The 20,197-nt window shown below is 44.5% G+C and overlaps 1 protein-coding gene across 5 annotated transcripts in view; it reads right to left on the bottom strand.

The window, feature by feature from the left end:
* LOC101523050 (adenylate cyclase type 10) overlaps positions 1 to 20,197 on the bottom strand; it is a 92,123-nt gene that overhangs the window by 25,568 nt on the left and 46,358 nt on the right. For all 5 annotated transcript variants that reach the window (XM_004589139.3, XM_058660563.1, XM_058660565.1 and 2 more), the window contains 8 exons: positions 19,123 to 19,397; positions 15,567 to 15,703; positions 11,982 to 12,110; positions 10,251 to 10,529; positions 9,823 to 10,113; positions 3,426 to 3,495; positions 2,879 to 3,110; positions 1,272 to 1,379 (listed from right to left, as the gene is read on the bottom strand). In XM_004589139.3, coding sequence (XP_004589196.2) covers positions 1,272 to 1,379; positions 2,879 to 3,110; positions 3,426 to 3,495; positions 9,823 to 10,113; positions 10,251 to 10,529; positions 11,982 to 12,110; positions 15,567 to 15,703; positions 19,123 to 19,397 — 1,521 coding nt within the window. The remainder of the gene's footprint in view (positions 1 to 1,271; positions 1,380 to 2,878; positions 3,111 to 3,425; positions 3,496 to 9,822; positions 10,114 to 10,250; positions 10,530 to 11,981; positions 12,111 to 15,566; positions 15,704 to 19,122; positions 19,398 to 20,197) is intronic.

Genomic DNA, 20,197 nt, shown 5'->3' with positions numbered 1-20,197 from the left:
TGAGAGCTGAACGGGATGTGGGACAGATGGATTAGTCTGTTGTACACTGGCAAGCATGGGAACCAGAGCAGAGCTGGGCCTTGTGAGGGGTTAATGCAGGTTGCTCTGACCAAGCTTCAGCTCCCACTGGTTTGCATGAGGACCAAGAGTGTGGTGGGAAGGATCAGGCTGGGCTGAAACATCCATTGGTTTGAGTAGAGGATAGAACTGGAGACAGAACTGACCCAGCAATTGCCACTACCAGGATGTGCATAAGCTGACTGGAGTGACGGAATATGCCGAACCCTGCCTTGGCAAGCACACCCAAGAATCAGATATGGGATCACCTCAGATGAAGATTCGCCTGACTGAATTGCTGGACACAGAACCCCAACCATGGAGAGAATTGCAGGTTCCATAGTCTGACCGTGGAGGGTGTGTGTCAGAGCTCGACCTCGTCAGTGGCTTAGATGGAGCAATGGACAGCACATTTAGGTGCACGTGGAGGATATGGCAGTCCATTGGAGCCTGCCTAAGATACCTGGTACCACAAGAGAGGATGGAGGACAGAATAAATTGATCAATTATCCCAGCCAAGTGTTGACAGTGAGAATCTGGGCAAGTGGAGACGCTAAGGTGGACTGTGTCAACCAGTGGATTCTGGAGAGATTTCATTGTGCTTCGAGTGGTGAAATCGGCAGTAATTTGAAACTGTTGAACTATTGAAACCTCATGAACAGGTCTCAGAGCATGCCCCACATCAGGGACCCTGGGTGGTGTTGGGTGGCTGTCCTGCATCCCAGTGTGCAGAGGCATTTGGGAGGTTGGGTGTGGCTTCTCTGCTTGTCTCTCCCCTTCCCCTAGATACAGGAAGAAAAAAAGAGAATGTGGACATGGTGATCTCACCCACCTTCCTGTAGCCCTTAACCCTAATCACCCTAACCAACTATGTAAAAATCATCAAAAATAAAAATAATTAATAATTGTTTAAAAACACACAAAAGAAGAAAGAAGACAGAGTAGGATTTCATGTCTTCGTGGTGCATCACCTGTCTCTGAGGAAAGGTTTATCCATTCATGTCCATTTGTGGAGCTGCCATGGAAAGAGTTCCCAAAGCCAGCAGCCTGGGCAGTGAGAAGATCTGCGTGCAGGGGCTGGGTCCTAGAGTCTTGGGTAGGAATCTGTGGTAAGGTGGGGAGCAGGAGACTGAGGCACATGTTTTCGGGGTATTTTCTGCTTCCATGAAAAGGCCCAAGGCAAGTAACAGAGTAATTCATGAAAGGTGTCTTACCTGACCTTTGAGGCTATAAAAGGTGGCTGACTCAAAAGTCTGGTTCCAGGACCTTTCCTTCTGGAGAATTTTCAGCAACCTCTCTCCCTCATTTAAATAGATGTATGCCTGCAATGAGCACACAGAGCAGATAAGTGCTGAGTCGCCAAGGACACAAGCTGTGGAACCCAGACCTTAGGGCTGAGAAAGAAGAGAGGCAGGTGCCCCCTCCATCCTGGCCTCAGGACCTCTGATTACAATGAGCCTCTAACTCTAGGCAGGAGCTGGACAGGTGAAAGCTCCTTCCTCCCCGGGAGGGCCTGACCCTTCCCTTCTCTCTCCCCTGGGAGAGTTTTCCAGCTGTGAGGCTTTCAGAGACCCTGAAATACTGGCAGTGAGAAACCCTATGTATCCAGGCAGCATTTGGCACAGTGGATCAGTTCCTACTTGGGATGTCAGCATCCAATATCAGAGTTCCTGGTTCAAGTCTTGGCTACCGTTTGCAGAGTAGCCTAATGCACTACTATGCATAGTAACTGATGGCTCAAGGGCTTGGGTTCTGTGAGCAATGGGGTCCTAGCTTTGGCCTGGCCCAACCCTGGCTGTGATGGATGTTGAAGAAGTGAACCAGTAGATTTTTTAGGCTCTTTCTGTATCTCCGCCTTTCAAATAAAATGAAAAAAAAAAAAATCAGAAGTCCTTCAAAAAGTTTGCAGAAAAAAACGGAATTGAAAACTAAGTTTATTTTAATGCAAAATGTTTTGAGTCCCAGGAAGAAATGAAGGGTAGCCCTGTGGGCCAACTTCCTAAAACCTGGGCGTTCCCCAACTACATTTTGATCTGGACTTAAGGCAGGCAGCCAGTTCAGGGTCATGCGTTTGGAAGGCACATTTCCCCCACCAATGCAATCCTTTCTGTCCACCTTCCTAGCCCACCCGTGACTGTATTCCTCACCTTTTGGATAAACCTTATCACTTTCTTAATGTTGATGCCTGTGCTTAAAATGCTTAAGCAAGAGACAAGAACCTAGGAAATGAGCACCAAACACCAAACTGGGCTACAGACACCAGTTTTCCTCTCCTGTTTGGCTTTTTCATAACGTGCGTTTTCAGTGAGCGGTTTGACGATCCGTCCTGTGTACCACGTGCTCTCTTGATTGGGGACACAGCACCCCAGAACCTGACACACAGACAGAAGTTGCTAGCACTTCTGTGGTCTACAGGTGTGTGTGATTGTGCAGCGCAGATTGTATGAAGAGAAAAATGGATGAGCCTCCTGTCAGATGGCAGGATTAAAATTAGATTTACACTCATGGACAAGACTAGGGGTTTTATACTCATGGGTATTTGGAGACAAGAGGAAACAAGTCCCCCTGCACCCCACCTGACATCATGATACTCAAGGCGGCAGTATCTGAAATGGTGTGATATCTGCTCATTGTAACTTCTCTCAACTGCCTTCTTTGAGTTCTTAGATCCTTTCCCCTCTGAGCCATGGGACTGCCCTAGGAAAGAGGGACGAGCAAGACACAAGAACACACAGAGAGGAGGCCCCACCTCGTAGCTCCTGTTGTGGATCTGGGGTGTGCATGTTCTGGAGTGGGGACAGTCTAGGAGGGAACAGCTTACCATGTAGTTATCTCCCAGGGTGAGGTAAGCAGACGCAATCTCTAAGAAGTAATACAGGGCTTTGCTGTTCTCGCCCAGGGCCAGAAGATGTTGGGCCAGAGGCAGGATGACAATCTCCAGGATCTCCTCACACTGGCAGGTCTCCAGCGGGATGATCTCTTCGTTAGACATCCTCATTTTTGCAAGCACGGTGTCAAAGAATTCCAAGATTCTTTGCACTGTTTCTTTAGGACTGTTCAAAACAGACATAAAGAATAGTAGGTTAACTTGTAGATCAAGTACAGTTTTTAATATGAAAATGTCTTTACAAACTAACCAAAAAGCAAGTGGCAGATTTTAATACGGAAAAAAAAGCTTTACATAAAAAAAGCGAGCTATTCTAACACCATGTAGGTTCTGCCGGCCACACTCACTACACACTCCCACTTCCCCGTTCTTTCTCACTAGTTTCCCAAGAGCCCAAATGATACTAAGCAAAAGATTCTGTGTTTTGAATTTAACAATTGTTTATGCTGTGCTTCCTAAACAATGATACGCATTCCTGTACCTGAGGTTTTCAGGAAATAATTCAGAGTTCTTGGGATTCTCTACTTTGGAAATCTTGGTCTCTTCTTTAGCTAGAAAATAAACAAACAAGTGAGTCGTATGGGGCCTGGAAATGTCCTCTGTAGTTGTCTGGTATCCATCAAAAACTCTCATGCCTATTTCCTAACAGAAGATTTTTGCTGCCCAGCCAGGAACTCATGCGTTGCCCAGTGCTCATAGATGATGGTCCATGCACCAGAGCCCCTACCTCCAGGTGGGAGACACTAGCTCTTGGCTCCTGGCTTTAACCCAACCCATCCACCCCTGGCTATTATGGCTGTTTGGGGAGTGCATCATCAAAAGAAGATTCTCTCTGTGTGTCTCTCTTTCTGCCTTTCAAATAAGTAAGTTTTTAAAAATCTGTCAATATAAAAAAAAAAAATACAACTTTTCTTTCCAGGGGCAGGCATTTGGTGCAGAAATGAAGTTGCCGCTTGGGATGCCTAGCTGAGTCCCATATTAGAGTGCGTGATTGGAGTGCTGGCTCGGCTTCTGATTCCAGCGTCAGGTGATGCTCAAGTGCCTGGGTTCCTGTTGACCACATGGGAGACCCAGACTGAGTCCCAGGCTTCCAGCTTTGAACTGACCCAGCAGGGGCTACTGTGGGCATTTGGTGAGTGAGTCAGCAAGTACATGGAAGATCTCTCTCTTCCTTTCTCTCTCTCTCTCTCTTCCTGTTTCTGCTTTTCTGCCTTTCAAGTAATAATAACTAAATCATTTTTCAAAAGAAACCTTTACTCTGAGCTGGGTATTTGGCCTCGTGCTGATGGTGGTACTTCAGACACTCACATCCCATTTTGGAGTGTCTCGCTTTAAGTTCCAGTTCTGCTCCAAGTCCAGCTTCCTGCTAAGTGTGTTCCAGGAGGCGCTGGTGATGGTTCCAGCGGGTGGGGCTTTACCCACGTTTGACGACTCCTCTCAGCAACATTTGGTACAACTGACCATGCTCTCTTTTCCTGATTTGGGACATGTAAAAATTCCTTCCTACATCATCTCACCTCTGACAAATTGTTGTTCTCCGAAAGTCAGAGTAACAAATGCTGGTGAAGATGCAGAGAAAGGGGAACGTTTACATATCTTGGTGAGAATGTAGATTAGTACAGCCACCTTATAAAACTGTATGGAGACTTCACTAAAAACTAGAAATAGACTTGTCTTATGATCAGGCAATCTCACCACTGGTATGTGCCCAAAAGACACGCAGACGTTGAATCAGAGAGATACATGTACCATGTGTATAGCTGTGTTGTTCACAACAGCCAAAGCATAGAATAAATCAAAGTGTTTGTCAACAGATAAAGAAAATTGGTAAGTGTATACAATGGAATGTTACTTAACTATTTAAAAAAAAAGAACAAAATTCTACTATGTGCATCGAAATGAATACAACTCAGAACATCACATTGAATGAAATAAGCCACACACGGAAAAATAAATACTGCATGTTCTCCCTTATTTGTAACAAAGAGTATTGCTGCAAATGCGGCTTTGTAAAGCTTTCTTTTCTTTTTAAGATTTATTTTTACTTGAAGGCGTGGCATGGTGGCCCAGAGACTAAAGTCCTTGCCTTGAACGCACCAGGATCACATATAGGTGCCGGTTCTAATTCCAGCAGCTCCACTTCCCATCCAGCTCCCTGCTTGTGGCCTGGGAAAGCAGTCGAGGACGGCCCAAAGCCTTGGGACCCTGTACCCATGTGGGAGACCCGGAAGAAGCTCCTGGCTCCTGACTTCAGATCAACACAGCTCTTGCCGTTGCAGTCACTTGGGGAGTGAATCAGTGGGCAGAAGATCTTCCTGTCTCTCCTCCTCTCTGTGTATCTTACTTTCCAATAAAAATCTTAAAAAAAAAAAAAAACCCTCTCAGATTAAGGCAAACATGTGGTACCTAACCTTTTGGGTTTGGCTCATTTCCCTTAGCATTATGGTTTCCAGTTGCGCCCATTTGACCACAGAGAACTGCATTTTGTTTTTTTTTTTTTAATAGCTGAGTAGTATTCCATGGAGTAGATGAACCATAGATATGATGTTATATAAAACACGTTATGTTATGTACATTATGTTATATGTTGTGTATAAACTAAAATTGAAATGTCAATGAGGTGGTCACAGAATGTGGTTAAGAAATTGCATTTATTTTTAACATATTGGTTACTCAATACTATATCAATTCCATAATGATGTAAATTTTTTGCTGATTGTATATTGGAGCTTTTAATTGATCAGGATGATACTCTGTGGGCTCTGCCTTCAAACCAGAGAGGGTCTTCCTAAGAAGCCATTGAACTTGACTGGACTATAAGATGCTGGACCCTATGTTTGGTATATGCTTGCAATGAGGGAATCTCAACTGAACTTGAACTGTGGTTATGCAACAAGGTGGAGGAATCCACCATGGGGGGAAGGTTTTGGGAGGGGTGGGGAGAATCCCAGTACCTATGAAACTGTGTCACATAATACAATATAATTAATGAATAAATTAAAAAAATAAAATAAAATAAAATGATTAAAAGAAAAGCTAAAAAAAAAAACCCTCTCTCTGAAAAAAACATTTTAAAATATTTATCTTTACTTCAAAGGTGGATCTACAGAGAGAAGGAGACACAGAGGGAAAGATCTTCCATCCTCTGGTTCATGTCCCAGTTGGCCAAAATGGCAGGAGATGAGTTAATCTGAAGCCAGTAGCCAGAGGCTGTTCCAAATCTTTCACACAGGTGAAGGGTTCCAAGGCTTTGGGTCATCCTCTGCTGCCTCCCAGGGCACAACCAGGAAGCTGAATGGGAAGCAGAGCAACTGGAACACGAACCGGCACCCATATGGGATCCTGCCACATGCAAGCTGAGGATTTAGCTACCAGGCTAGCCCAGCAGGCCCAAAATACCTTTGCCAATTCAGTGGGTAAGATTGCTATAGTAGTTTTAATGACTTGCAATTTATGTTTAAAAAAGATTTATTTTTAGTGCAAAGTCAGATATTCAGAGAGGTGGAGAGACAGAGAGGAAGATCTCCCACCTGTTGATTCACTTCCCAAGTGACCACAACTGCCAGAGCTGAGCTGATCCAAACCCAGGAGACAGGAACTTCTTCCAGGTTTCCCACATGGGTGCAGGGTCCCAAGGCTTTGGGCCATCCTTCACTGCTTTCCCAGGCCACAAGCAGGGAGCTGGATTGGAAGCAGGGTCGCCAAAATTAGAGCCAATGCCCAAATGAGATCCTGGCACATCCAGGGCAAGGACTTTAGCTGCTAGACCACACACTGAGTCCTTGTGATTTCTTTAACATTTACTGTGTATCAGAGATATCTCATTTTTTTCTTTCAAGCACTTCTATGGTTGTTTATATTCCCATTAATATTTTTTACAATTTATTTATTTTTATTGGAAAGTCAGATATACAGAGGAGGAGGAGAGACAGAGAGAAAGATATTCTGTCCAATGATTCACTCCCCAAGTAGCCGCAAAGGCCAAAGCTGAGCCCATCCGAATCCAGGAGCCAGGAGCTCTTCCAGGTCTCCCATATGCGTGCAGGGTGCAGGGTGCCAAGGCTTTGGGCCATCCTTCACTGCTTTCCCAGGCCACAAGCAGGGAGCTGGATGGAAAGCGGGGCTGCTGGGACATGAACGGGCACGCTTATGGGACCCTCCTGTGTGCAAGGCGAGGACTTTGGCCACTGGGCTTCCACACCGGCCTGATCTTCTTGCTTATACTTGCTAAACTTCTTATTCAGTGGAGCATTAAATCTTATTATTGTAACATAAATTTAAGAGATGATATCTCAAAAACTAAAAAGAGGAAAAAAAAGCAATGATGAAGGACGATGAGAAGAAAAAATGGAGGAAGAGAAGCAGGGAATATCATTATGTCACTAGAATTGTATCTAGGAACTATACTGCTACAATGAAAAAATAAAAAAATTAAATAAAATATAATAATTTTAAAAGCCCAACAAAACCATCAATATCCCTTCTCCAGCCACAGTTTCTCTTAGGTTATTCCATCTCCCCCATGACTTTATTATTAGTAGTAGTAGTATTGCTATTATCATTTTATGTTACAGTTTCATAGGCCTTGGCTTTTCCCCTACCTCCAACCCACATCCCCTCCCTCCTCACTGAGTTCCCCTATTTTATTACTATAGTGTAGTTCTTCGTAAACAGTCATATGTCCATCAATGCGGGCATGGACAATGGCAGAGAGTCCAGCATGCCATCATTAAGACACATTAAACAGTTTCACTGGGAGTCCATCTTTGATATGGAAGTAGAGATGCATACTGCATTGTATCCTTACATCTGAACATGATAGTCTCCATTACACAGTTACCATACATCCCATTAAATGAAAAGCCACAAAACAAAATCAGCAATAGGAAGAAAAGTAGAAATTTACAATGCTATGAAATTCTCAAGAGGTCTCCCCACGACTTTAAATTCCTTCATTATGACAATGACTTTCAATTTAACATCTCTAAGCCCTGACAGCTATTCTAACTACGGACTCATACATAATCAGCCATCTTCCTGGCCACTTGGATGCTTCAGAGCTATTTCACAGTAACATGAGTCTCTTCCAAGTCCGTCTTTGCCCAGTATTACCTAAAGGTCACACCCCTCCTCTCCCATATTCTGAAAAATTTGTAGGGATAACAAAGACTAAAGCAGGAAATTAAAAGGAAAACATTGCAAGAAGCCATTTTCTAGACACTCTTGGAGAAGTAAACATTTATTAAGAAATCTATTCATAGTATGTGTATTGGTTGGTTCTGGAATGGACGATTTTTCCAGCCTGTCCTGTCACACCTTCATGTCATCTGGGAGTAATAGAATATAAGGAAGGGGTTGCTGAGGAGTGGTGAAACAGTTAAATCCTTATCTACTCGAGCAAGGAAACAGATAAGGTCAGAATATCACTTAAAAAAAAAGCAGCATTAGCACAGCCTTTAGTAGATGGAAGGAATGGTTAGGAAGAAAAGCTAAGTTAAAAATGTTCCTGGAGCAGTGCAGGACAGCAGGTCACGGGATGATTATTCTCTATAAAACATTTAGGGAATTAAGGACAATGTCTTTGAAGCACATCTGGTTGACAGCCTTTGAACAGGAGACAATTGTGATGAGGGCAACAATAGCAGCCTGACCTCACCAGGATGGAGTTCATGCTGAAAGGTCACGCCAGCCACTACCCGGAGAGATGGTCACATGCACGCCAGGGCCAGACTGCCAAGGATCAGTGAAGAATCCAAAAATAACTGCACCTGCTTTCTTTGATGACTCTGGCCAGCCTGCCCAAAGCCAGTCCAGAGCTCACACTGCCCTATCTGCTACCTGTCAACTTGGCTCAACTCATTTTATCTCCCCCCAAACAAGGTCAGTCTACCAAAATATGTGTGTGTGTGTGTGTGTGTGTGTGTGTGTGTGTGAGAGAGAGAGAGAGAGAGAGAGAGAGAGAGAGAGAGAGAGAGAGACTCACTGATCCCACACAGTCTAGAATATTCTTCCCCTTTGCCTCATCTCTTCCAGGCGGCTCCCTCCTACCGATGTTTTCGTTGCTCTTGGATCATGGCCCTGCTCAGGATCCTGCAGGAGGTTTCCTGCTGCACGTGCATCCGCTTCAGATCTCCGCTGCCTGTCCCCTTAGCCTCACTGCACCGGACCAGCAACCTTGCTGAGGTCCTCTCCCACTCACGGTGCTCTCAGGATGAACTGTATGCTGTGATTGAGTCCTTGGGTGCTTCACCACCCCCCCCACACACACACACACACATCCCTACCCCAATTCTGCTGCAACATTTTCCAGGATCTCAAGACTGGTTTGTTACTGGATTGTGACAAAGTTCTGCTTTTCAGATGGTCTTAAGTCCATGCTCTGAAGCCAAGCCCTCTTTTCTGAGCCACCTATCCCTGATTAATGGTCTCCCACTCCTATCTACCCAATGAAGCTGTCTCAAACTAGACCAATGAAGCCACAACATCCTTACTACTCCTGGTGGGTTTTGCTTTTCCTGCCCTATGTCATCACGTCAGACCCATGCCCTCAGCACTTGGTTTTCCTCCTTTGATGTGATATAAACAAGACATATTAATTGGAGCCCTGGTCACATTTCATTTTGCCAGATAAGGATGGGAGCCCCTTCCCCTGAAGCCTTTCCTGAGCATCACAGTGAGGCGGGTCCCGCTAGACAGCAACCTGCACCTTCCTCGGCACTTGCCTTTCCTGTTGCACCACGCTGCTGGAGTTGTCTTATGCTGTGCACCCCAAGCCCAGGGGACTTGATCCCTTGAAGGCTCAGCCCCACCCCTTCTAGACCTTAGTCTCTGGATTCCCCAGGAAGAGTTAGGGTTTATTAGGAAGGAAGGAAATTTACTTTCAAATCCATGGGACTCAGCCATCTTCTTAGTGGTATCCATGTCCAGGGTGTTGAGTCGAATGTCCACTGTGAAATGGTGATAGGGAACAAAGTCCCCACTTCTGCAGTGGAAGCACTGGTGGGCATTTTCTTCCAGAAAACGTGCACACTTCAAGTGCACGGCTTTCTTCTGGTCCTTGAGCCACAGCTCATAGGCTGTTTTCTGCATGATGGGCTTGCAGAATCGAATGATGTGGCACTCAATCACCCTGCTCTCTAGCTCACGGAGTTCCTCCTGTTCAAGGTGAGCTACAGAGAACAGAAAAGAGGTTCTGAACCAGGCAGGAGGCACAAGCCAGCTTCTGGTGCCTAGCCCTGAGCAACTGTTTCATGCAAGCACACCTTCCACGGAGGGGAAATGCAGAATACTTCCAGGAGTTACTCACCCAATCTTTCAGTGGTCTGCAGAAACAAGGAGCGATGATGCACTTCAAATGAGGTCACATTCTGCTTCAGGGCCATTCGGAGATCCTTGCCACTCCGATAACAGTCAAAAATGTTGGATTCCACTAGAGTTGCCAGAGCCTTGATCATCATCTTTATGTCCCAACAAGGGAGAATCTCAAACAGCAGCTCTGTGGTGAAGGTCAGGCCAATGATGGCAGCACATCTCACCAACATTTGCTGGGAAAGGCTCATGCTATCCAGCTGGACCAGAGAGATTTCTGCAGATGAAAAGCCACATCACAGGGAACAGTTATCCATGTTTACCTAATGTGCTCAAGAGTTAGACGGCTGATCTGCTCTGCAGTTCTTAAAGACAAAATCCCAGCCAAGCTAAGCCTAAAGAGGTATTTGTTTAGAACCTAATGGATAGATAGCTCAGTGCTGGGAGAGCAAAGGCTACAGAAGCCATGGCATGATGATCAGACAGGAATAAGATTGACTTCAAGGTGCTCTGATGATATGCTACAGTGTGACAAGGCTGTGCAAGGAGAGGTGTGACACACTAATCAGAAAAAATATCACCTGTCATTTCTGTTCATTGTTAACTTCCCCAGCTGGCCCCTGCTGTTTCCTTCCCTGGCTCCTCTCCCTCCTGGGAACTCCTGGCAATAAGGCTTCTCTTTATCTGCCCCTGAGTTTCATTTATTCTCCTGACACACATTATCTCATCTATGTCATCATCAGGTCTCAGAGAGTTCACAGCTCCAATCCCAACTTCTCATCTAAGCTTGAGCATCATGGGTCACGTGGCATCCTGGACATTTTGATCAGGGTATCTCTCCATAGGGATAGAACATGAACTTCTGAGCTTGTCCACAAAGCACAGTGGAAGTTAAGCTAGTTCACCTTCCTTCTTTGGCAGGCACAATAAGTGAAACATAAATGATGTTCCTTTGAAGACCAAGAGCCTTGCACTGTCCCTACATCCGCACTCTAAATACTTGCTTATGGATGATATGAACTGGAGTTGAATGCATACTAAAATTGGTCTGAAAGTCAATTTTCTTTAAAGCATGATAGGGTGAGATGCTAGGCCAGGTGATTAAGATGCCAAGGGGCATGCCCATATCTTATGTTGGAGAGCCCTGGTTAGATACGTTGCTCTGCTCCTGACCAACTTCCTTCTGCTGCAGACCCTGGGAGGTAGTGGTGACAACCCAAGTCATTGGGTAGCTGTCACCGACAAGGGAAATCTAAGTTGAGCACTGGTCTTCAGCATCAGTTTCAACTGGGGAGAGTGGAGAGAGTTCATGCTTGAGGCGTGAACCAGCAGGTGGGAGCACTGTCTCTCTCAAGAATGAATGACTGGATTAAAAGAGTAGTATACATTTCTGACATAAACTCCCTTGTTTGCCATTTTGTTCTCATCAAAGCAAACAACAGAAATATTCTCCCTCCTTGGTTTCTATGTGCTAGAAAACACCCTGCTTCATTCTTCCACGCACTTGGATAGCCCTTCATTCATACCAGATTACAGAATACCCACAGGAGGAAGGTGGCTCCCACATAAAACCAGAAGAGCCAAGGAAGCCATGGCACCTGCTCCCATCCAGAACCACACACAACAGTCCACTGGTACTCCCACCTTCCTCCTTTATCAGATGGAAGCGCTAGAGAAAGCAACAGTGCAACCCAAAGCCGGGAAAATGAATACCAGATCAAATCTTCACCTTTTAGTGATGCGGGGAGGGACAGGTTTTTCAGTCGGATGCCACTTGCGAGGTTACAGACTTCTTCAGTCCCCTCATCACCACTGTCAGTAAGGATTTTTAACTCCTCTGTTAGCTTAATGAAATTCTCTGTGGGGAGACAGAAGAAAGGTTAAGAGTCTTTTTCCTCTCTTAGTCTGATTTTGAGGACTGGTGTATAGGCGCACCAGGTTAAGCCACCCTCCATGGCGCTGACATTCCATGGAACACTGACTGGTTCCTATTCCTGACTGCTCCACTTCCAACCCAATTCCTTGCTCATACACCTGGGAAAGCAGTGAAAGATGGCCTACGTACTATCTACACAGATAGAGTTCTTGGGTCCTCGCTTTGGCCAGATCCAGCCCTGGCCATTGTGGCCATTTGGGGAGTGAACCAACAGGTGGGTTTTCTCTATCTTTCCCTCTGTCTCTGCAACTCTTTCAAACAACTTAATACCTACAGAAAAAAAAAAAAAAAAGGTCTCACTTTTCAGTAGATCTTGAGGTGGTTCTCGTGGGTGGAAGAGTGGACACACATGCATGTTTGCTTAACAAATATTCCGGAATATCTTGTTTCAAGTAAAATTTAGGCATAAAAATATTAATTTTCTCAGAAATATTTTGTCTGTCATACCACACAACTCAAAACAAAGATGTATTAAATATTGATGACCTTCACAGCACATGTGCTTTTACAAGAATGTAATTTATTGTCAGATCATCAAGATGTAGCTTATCTTACATTTTGTGGTAGCATATGCTTGTATGTGCATTCACACACCTACACTCAGATACAAACTCCTTCTGTGGGAGATTCAGAGAAGATTATTACTACAAAAAGATATTTTCAAATGGTAAGGCTTGGGGTATAGTAGGTTAAGCCTCCAACTGCAGCACTGTCATCCCTTATGGGCACCAGTTCAAGCCCATGGCTATTCCACTTCCAATTACAGTCCCTGTTAATATGTCAGAGAAACCAGTAGAAGATGGACCAGGTCCTTGGGCCACTGCATCCATAAAAGAGACCCAGAAAAAGCTCTTGGTTCCTGGTCTCAGTCCAGCCTAATTCCAGCCATTGTGGCAAGTTGGAGAGTGAACTAGCAGGTAGAAGGTATCTTTTTCTGTATTTCCTTCTCTCTCTGTAACTTTGTCTTCCAAACTAAAAAAAGCAAATTTTTTTTAATTGGTAAGCTTGAAAAGTTGGCTTGTTTAGTACTTTGATCTCCTAGTACCCCCAAGCTCATCATTGACTTATCCCTTCCTTCAGTCACTCATGTAAATACTCAGTAGCTTCCAGACATTGTGCTGGGTGAGCTGAAATACAAAGGTGAATGTAGCCATGTTTCTCATCTCCGGGAGAGGTAAATCATACAAGCAAAGAACTGGGTTGCCAGGAAGCAAATGAGTGACACATGAGTTGGCACAACTAGTAAGTGCTAGACAGTTAGCATCAACACGGGACTAAATGATTAAGGACTTCCTGCATGACCGTTCTGTGGAGGTGAACATGAATAGCCCATGCTTCCAGTCCTACCAGAAGCTTAAACGCTAGAGGGGAGACTTCTATAAGTAAATAATCAGAATACCAGGAAGCCCAAAAGTTTCATGTGTTGTTGAGACTGGGGACAATTTAATTTATGTATGGTGGAGTCAGGAAATATTTTGATTGGTCCTTGGGGGACGAAGGGACATTCCAAATGGAAAACGTAGAGACCAGCACAAAGGCTCAGAAGCTTCTGGAGGGTGGCAGGTCTGGGGAATGTGAACCAGCATGTGCAGTGTGCATTGCCACCAGGGGAGAGGTGTTTGGAGAGCTAGTTTGAGGGTGGATTGTGAAGAGCATTTAACACCATTCTATAGGCAATGGGGGAAATGTCAGGGGCTTCTGAGAAGTGGAACTGTAGTAATACAACCCGTTATTTTGGGAAAGTTAACACTGGGAGTAGATCCAGGGCAGGCTAAAGTACAGCACAAGGAAGACCATGATGACAGATAAAATAGGTAAATGGTACAACGAATGGGACAAAATAGCCATGCAGGTGAGAGAAACCCAAAAGGATGCCATTAATCAAGCTGGTACAGTTTAAGAGAACGTATAACGGATTTTATTTTTGAGGCAGTCACCCCTAATGGTCAGTGAGAAACAAAGATCTGAAACTGAGAATGATCTTAGAGTTGGAGAAGTTGTGATTCTGCAGGTGTCCTGCACTTGTGGCTGTTAAGTTACCATCATTTAATGTGAGCCAAGCAAAAATATTTATACTTCAAGGAAGACAGGGGAGACTCTTTTTCCCTATTCCTCTTGCTAAATACAATCAAAGTCCCCAGATTTAATACATGAATGAATGAAATAAGACATTAAAGTTGGAGAGAAGTCAGGTCAGCGAGGGAACTTGGGACTCAAGGAAGAACATGACAGTGGGTTCCCTGGATTTTCTTTCCACCTTAGATAATCCAGATTTGGAGCTGAAAAACCAAGTAACCTAAAAACACCAGCAGGGGCAAACAAACCTGGCTCTCTCTGATCTTAATTCCTTGTACTATTTCTGACTTACTTTCTTCTTCTTCTTTTTTTAATATTATTTATTTTAAAGGGAGGATGAGAGAGAGGGAGATAAACAGAGCAAGTGAGAAAAATCTTCGAACTGCTAATTCATTTCCCATATGGTCATAATGGCTAGAGTTGGGCTAGGCTGAAGCCAGGAGCTAGGATTTTCTTTGGGATCACCCTTGTGGGTACAGGGACCCAAGCTGTTGGAACATCTTCTGCTGTTTTCCAGGCACAGTGTCATGGAGCTGGATTAGAAGTAACTTCCTAATATTCCACAGTATCCGTACCCTAACTCCCTTTCTTATACTTTCTTCTGAACTTAACCCAATTTTAGTCAACCTCCTTCATGCTATCACCTCACATTTCACCCCCCCTTGAACATCTTTGTAGCAAAGGAACCTCACTGACAATTTTTTTAGTTAGTTAAAGGTTTGTTTATTTGAAAGCAAGATATCTTCCTTCTGCTGTCTACTGGTTCACTCCCAAAAATGATGAAAAACAGCTGGGAGTGGGCCATTCCTCAGCCAGGAATTCCATCCTGCCCTCTAGGGTGGGTGGCAGGTCCCCAGTACTTGGACCACTTCAGCTTCCTGGGTACACTTGCAGGGAACTGAATCGCAAATTGAGCCACCAGGATTCTGATGAGAACTTAACCTGCGCTGCACCACCATTGCAGCCCTGACCGTTCCTTTGGAACTAAACGTCTTACCTCTGGAAAGCAAAGTCTTTCTTCCCCCTGGATAACATTTAAGTCTTTGGTTGTGGTTCTGAGCCTTCAGAATCCTCCGCTTTCTTTCATTCACAGCTAGAGCAGGTATACATTTTGTAGCCTAATTTAATCAATGCCAAACAATGAGATGTTTCCTCTCAGTCTGTTATGCTACAGATTTTATATATTGCCAGGAGCCATAAATAAAACCTTCTAACCCTGCAGGAATTCATGTAGGGAAAAGTCCTTTCTTGCCACCTTCACTGCAGGACAGAGGGAAAAAGAGCCTTCTTTGTGGAACTTACTGAACATGTTGTTCCAGGTCACTTTGGTCTTCTCCTCCAGCTCCAGCTGGTGGAAAACAAGGGCCCTGTGGTGGTCAAGGTGTTTTAGCAGCTCTTCACAGTAGAATGGGATCCCACAGCTGCCTTCCACCAAGTACCTGGCGTGAAAACAACGCGACCTGCTGACATTGATGCAACATCTTACTTTCAGGTAGGAGAAATGTCTAAGCTTCTGAATTGGTCGGCAACAATCTCTTCTCGTGTCTCCACGTTGTAGCAATGGCTAGTTCATCTTTTAACTATGTAACAAGATGTATATGTTTTCAAAGCCCACACTATGTAATAAAGTTCACCTTCAGGCTCACTCCATTCCTCTAACCCACAGGTTTTTGGTCTATTGTGCCAATGTTTCTTTTAAAGAGTAAACACACACACACACACACACACACACACACACACACACACACACACTTTACTGGCCACACTTTCATGGAGATAATTTCTCACATTTCTTTTTGTTGGTATATAGTGCTTCACTGTGTTGATAGGTTATTCAATATGTCTCCTCAGAATGATCATCTGAATGACTCCCCATATTTTATTGATATAAGTAACATCCCAGCAAAAACTCTGTCCTTGTATGTCATTGTCTTGTTAATTCATCTTTAACATAGATTCACTAGGAATAGGATTGCTGAATCAAAAGTTAAGGCACATAAATAACATAGATGGTGAGAGAAAGAGAATCAAATCCATATCTGGACATATTTTTATACATTTTTATTAATTTATTTTCATTTCCATTTGAAAGACAGAAAGGAAGTGCAAGAGAGACAAAGATCTTTTACCTACAGGTTTGCTCCCCAAATGCCTATAAAAGCTGGGGCTGAGCCTGGAGTTGTTTGAAAATGATGCCCCAGACATCTTTATTTCAGGGACAAGGCAGAAGTTTAAAAAATTATTTATTTATTTGAGGGCCCAGCACAGTGGCCTAGTGGCTAAAGTCCTCACCTTGCATGTGCCAGGATCCCGTATGAGCTCTGGTTTGTTCCCTGGCTGCCCCACTTCCCTTCCAGCTCCCTGCTTGTGGCCTGGGAAAGCGCTACAGGATGGCCCAAAGCCTTGGGACCCTGTACCCATGTGGGAGACCTGGAAGAAGTTCCTGTCTCCTGGCTTCATATTGGCTCAGATCTGCCATTGCAGCCACTTGGGGGGGGGGGTGCGGGGTGGACCAGCGAACAGAAGATCTTTCTCTCAGTCTCTCCTTATCTCTGTAAAATCTGACTTCCCAAGGAAAACAAATAGATCTTTAAAAAGTTATTTTTTTTAAAGAGTTACAGGGAGGAGACGCAGAAGAGACAGGTGTCCTCCATCCACTGGTTCACTCCTCAAGTGGCTACAATGATCAGAGCTCAGAAAGCTAAGACCAGGAACCAGGAGCCTCACCCAAGGCATCTTCCACCGCTTTTCCAAGGTCATTTAGCATGGAACTGGATGAGAAGCAGAGCAGCCAGGACACAGACAGGAAGTAGCTTTACTCTGTTCCCCAGTAGTAGTCCCAAGGCAGACTTCCTAGAGGAAGAACAGATGTGGAATTTTTCCCAAACTCTATATAAAATGTATTGTAAATAGCCAGCTAAACAAGAGACTTTGTGTTCTTAAGAGGGCTTCTATAAGATTCCCTGCGAGAGAGAGAAGAGATATTTGGCTTAGTATCACTTGGAATGCCTACATCCCACATGAGAGAGCAAGCTTGGTTCCAGGGCCAACTCTGCTCCCAATGCAGTTCTCTCTAGTAAAGTGCAACCTGGGAGCCAGCACATGATGGTTCAAGCACTTGGAACCCTGCCAATTACAGAAGAGACTGGGTTTGAATTCCAGATTCCTGATTTCAGCCTGGCCAAGCCCTGGCTGTTGTAAACATTTGGGAAGTGAATAAGCGAATGGGGAAAAAAAAACTCTCAATTTCTTGTCTCCCTTTCAAATAAATAAGAGGGAAGAAAAATTTAATCTTAACAAATAAAAATAGAATTTAGGGTTGGTGCATAGTAGCAAGCTAATTCTCCAACTGTTGTGCCTGAATTCCTTATGGGCACTGATGCAAACCCTGGCCGCTCCACTTCCAATCTAGCTCTCTACTAACGGCCTGGGAAAGCAACAGGTTTGGCCAAAGTGATTGGGTCCCTGCACCCACATGGGAGATCTGGAAGAATCTCAGTTCCCAGCTTTGTTTGGGAAAATGAACCAGTGGATAGAAGATATCTCTGTCTCTCTCTCTCTCTCTTTGTAACTCCAAATTTCAAGTAAAATAAATATATCTTTAATAAATAAATAGAGGGTAGGCAGTTGATTTAATGGTTAAGATGCTGCTTGGGAGGTAAGGTGCCCAGCATCATCATGTAACATGTAAAGCCACTGCTTGTAGAAATGGCATCCCATAGGAACACCTGCTCAAGCACTGGCTACTCTGCTTCTGGTCCAGCTCTTTGTTGATGTGCCTAGGGAAGCAACGAAGGCTAGCTCAAGTCCCTGGAACCCTGCACTCATGTGGAAGACCCAAATGAAGCCTCTAGTTTCAGTTTGGCCCAGCCCTGGCTGTTGCAGCCATTTGAAGAGTGAAACAGATGGATGATCTCTCTCTCTCTCTCACTCTTTCTCTGTACCTCTGCCTTTCCAGTATTTAAAAAATGACTTATTTATTTCTGTGGAAAAGACAGATTTAAGGAGAACAGGAGAGACAGAGAGAAAACTCTTCCGTCCACTGGTTCACTCCCCAAGTGGCTGCAATGGCTGGAGCTGAGCTGATATGAAGCCAGGAATCAAAAGCTTCCACCGGGCCTCCCACATGGGTACAGGGTCCCAAGGCTTTGGGTCATCCTCTAGTGTTTTCCCAAGCCACAAACAGGGAGCAGAATGGGAAGTAGAGCAGCTGGGATACGAATTGGCACCCACATGGGATCCCAGCACATACAAGGCGAGGACTTTAGCCACTATGCTACCGTGCCGGGCCCCCTAAATAACTCTTTAAAAACAAACAGAAGTGATGCTGCCTGAGACATTCACATTGCATGTTGGAGTGCTTGGGTTGAGTTCTCGTTCTTTCCCCTTCCAATGTGGCTTCCTCATAATGTGTACCCTATAGGGCAGCAGACGACAACTCAAGCACTTCAGTCCCTGCCACACATGTGGGACAAAAAATGGAACTTCAGCCTGGCCCAGCCCTAGATATCATAGGCGTTTGAAGAATGGAACCAGAGGTGGACTATCTCTGACTGTCCATCTCTGTCTTTCAGATAAATGAAATAGAAATCAGTAAGGTGGGTATACCCAGACTTTGCACAATGGAAAGAACACAAACACACTCAGCAAAGTGTGAGAAGGTGGTATAGGGACATAACATGGAAAAGGGGGCACTGTCCAATTCACATGCACAACCCAGGGCTACCTGTGAAGATGTCACCAGGAAAGCTATTGAAATACACACTTCAAGATGCATGCTAAAAAAAAACTGGAGTACATCTGGGGCTGGGGAATTAGAGCAGACAGAAAGACTTCCGCCTAGCATCAGGAAACTTACAAGTCCAGTTCCTTGGGGATTGAGGTCACGTTGAGGTCCATGTAGACCTTGCTGCGGATGTCCTTGGGCTGTACTGCTCCGAGAGTGATGTAGGTGGTGTACCTGTTCTTCATGATGGCACTGGCTGCTGCACAAGGAACTTCAGTGAAGGGAGACAGGGACATGATGATGAAGATAGGAATAGTCCGGATCAGCTTCTCCATAAAGATCCAGGAGGCGTAATCCACTAGCTGGGCCTCGTCGATGATGAAAATAACCCTTTCCTCTTTTACTGTCTGGATAAGGTAGAGAAACAGAAGCCATGCTCTAAGACATTTGGCATATGAATGTGTATGTACTGTTTTGCGGCTTGTTTATGATGAAGAGAAAGAAGTAGATAAGTTAAATCCCTTCTTTCCAATAACTACATTGAATTGCATTTCACCAATTTGGGATTTGTGGTAATTTGGACAGAGCTTTCTGTAAGATCTCTTTGGAGAATATTTTATGTAAAGATAATGGAAGTCTGTATGACAGATGGAGTTGTAAGGGTATTCACAAAAGCCAAGTGTGATTACATAAAAATTACTGATGCATACTAACTAAAATTCATTTTTAAAAGTTTATTTGAATGCCAGCTTTACAGAGAAAGAGAAAGAAGAGGAGCCTTCTGTCTGTTGGTTCACTCCCCAAATGGCAACAATGTTTGGGCCAGGCCAAGCACTTGGGCCATTTTATGCTGCGTTCCCAGGAGCATTAGCAGGGAGCTTAACTGGAAACGGAGCAACCAGGACTCTAACTGGTACCCATATAGGATGCAGGCATCATAGGTGGCGATTTTTCTTGCTATGCAGCAATGCTGGCTCTGACTCCAATTCATTTTTCAAAATATTATTTATTTATTTGAAAAGAGAGCAACAGAGAGAGACGGTGGGTGACACAGAGAAAGAAGAGAGAGAGAAAAAAAGAGAGATCATCTATTAACTGGTTCACCCTATGGCTGCAACAACCAGAGCCAGGCCACACCAAAACAGAATCTAGGACTCTATTCAGGTCTCCCCATGGTGGCAGAGACCCAAACACTTGGATCATCTTC

The sequence above is a fragment of the Ochotona princeps genome, chromosome 2 (genome assembly GCF_030435755.1).
Source record: "Ochotona princeps isolate mOchPri1 chromosome 2, mOchPri1.hap1, whole genome shotgun sequence".
Lineage (NCBI taxonomy): Eukaryota > Metazoa > Chordata > Mammalia > Lagomorpha > Ochotonidae > Ochotona > Ochotona princeps.
The sequence above is the reverse complement of the archived record's forward strand: the minus strand, read 5'-3'. Positions and strand labels throughout refer to the sequence as shown.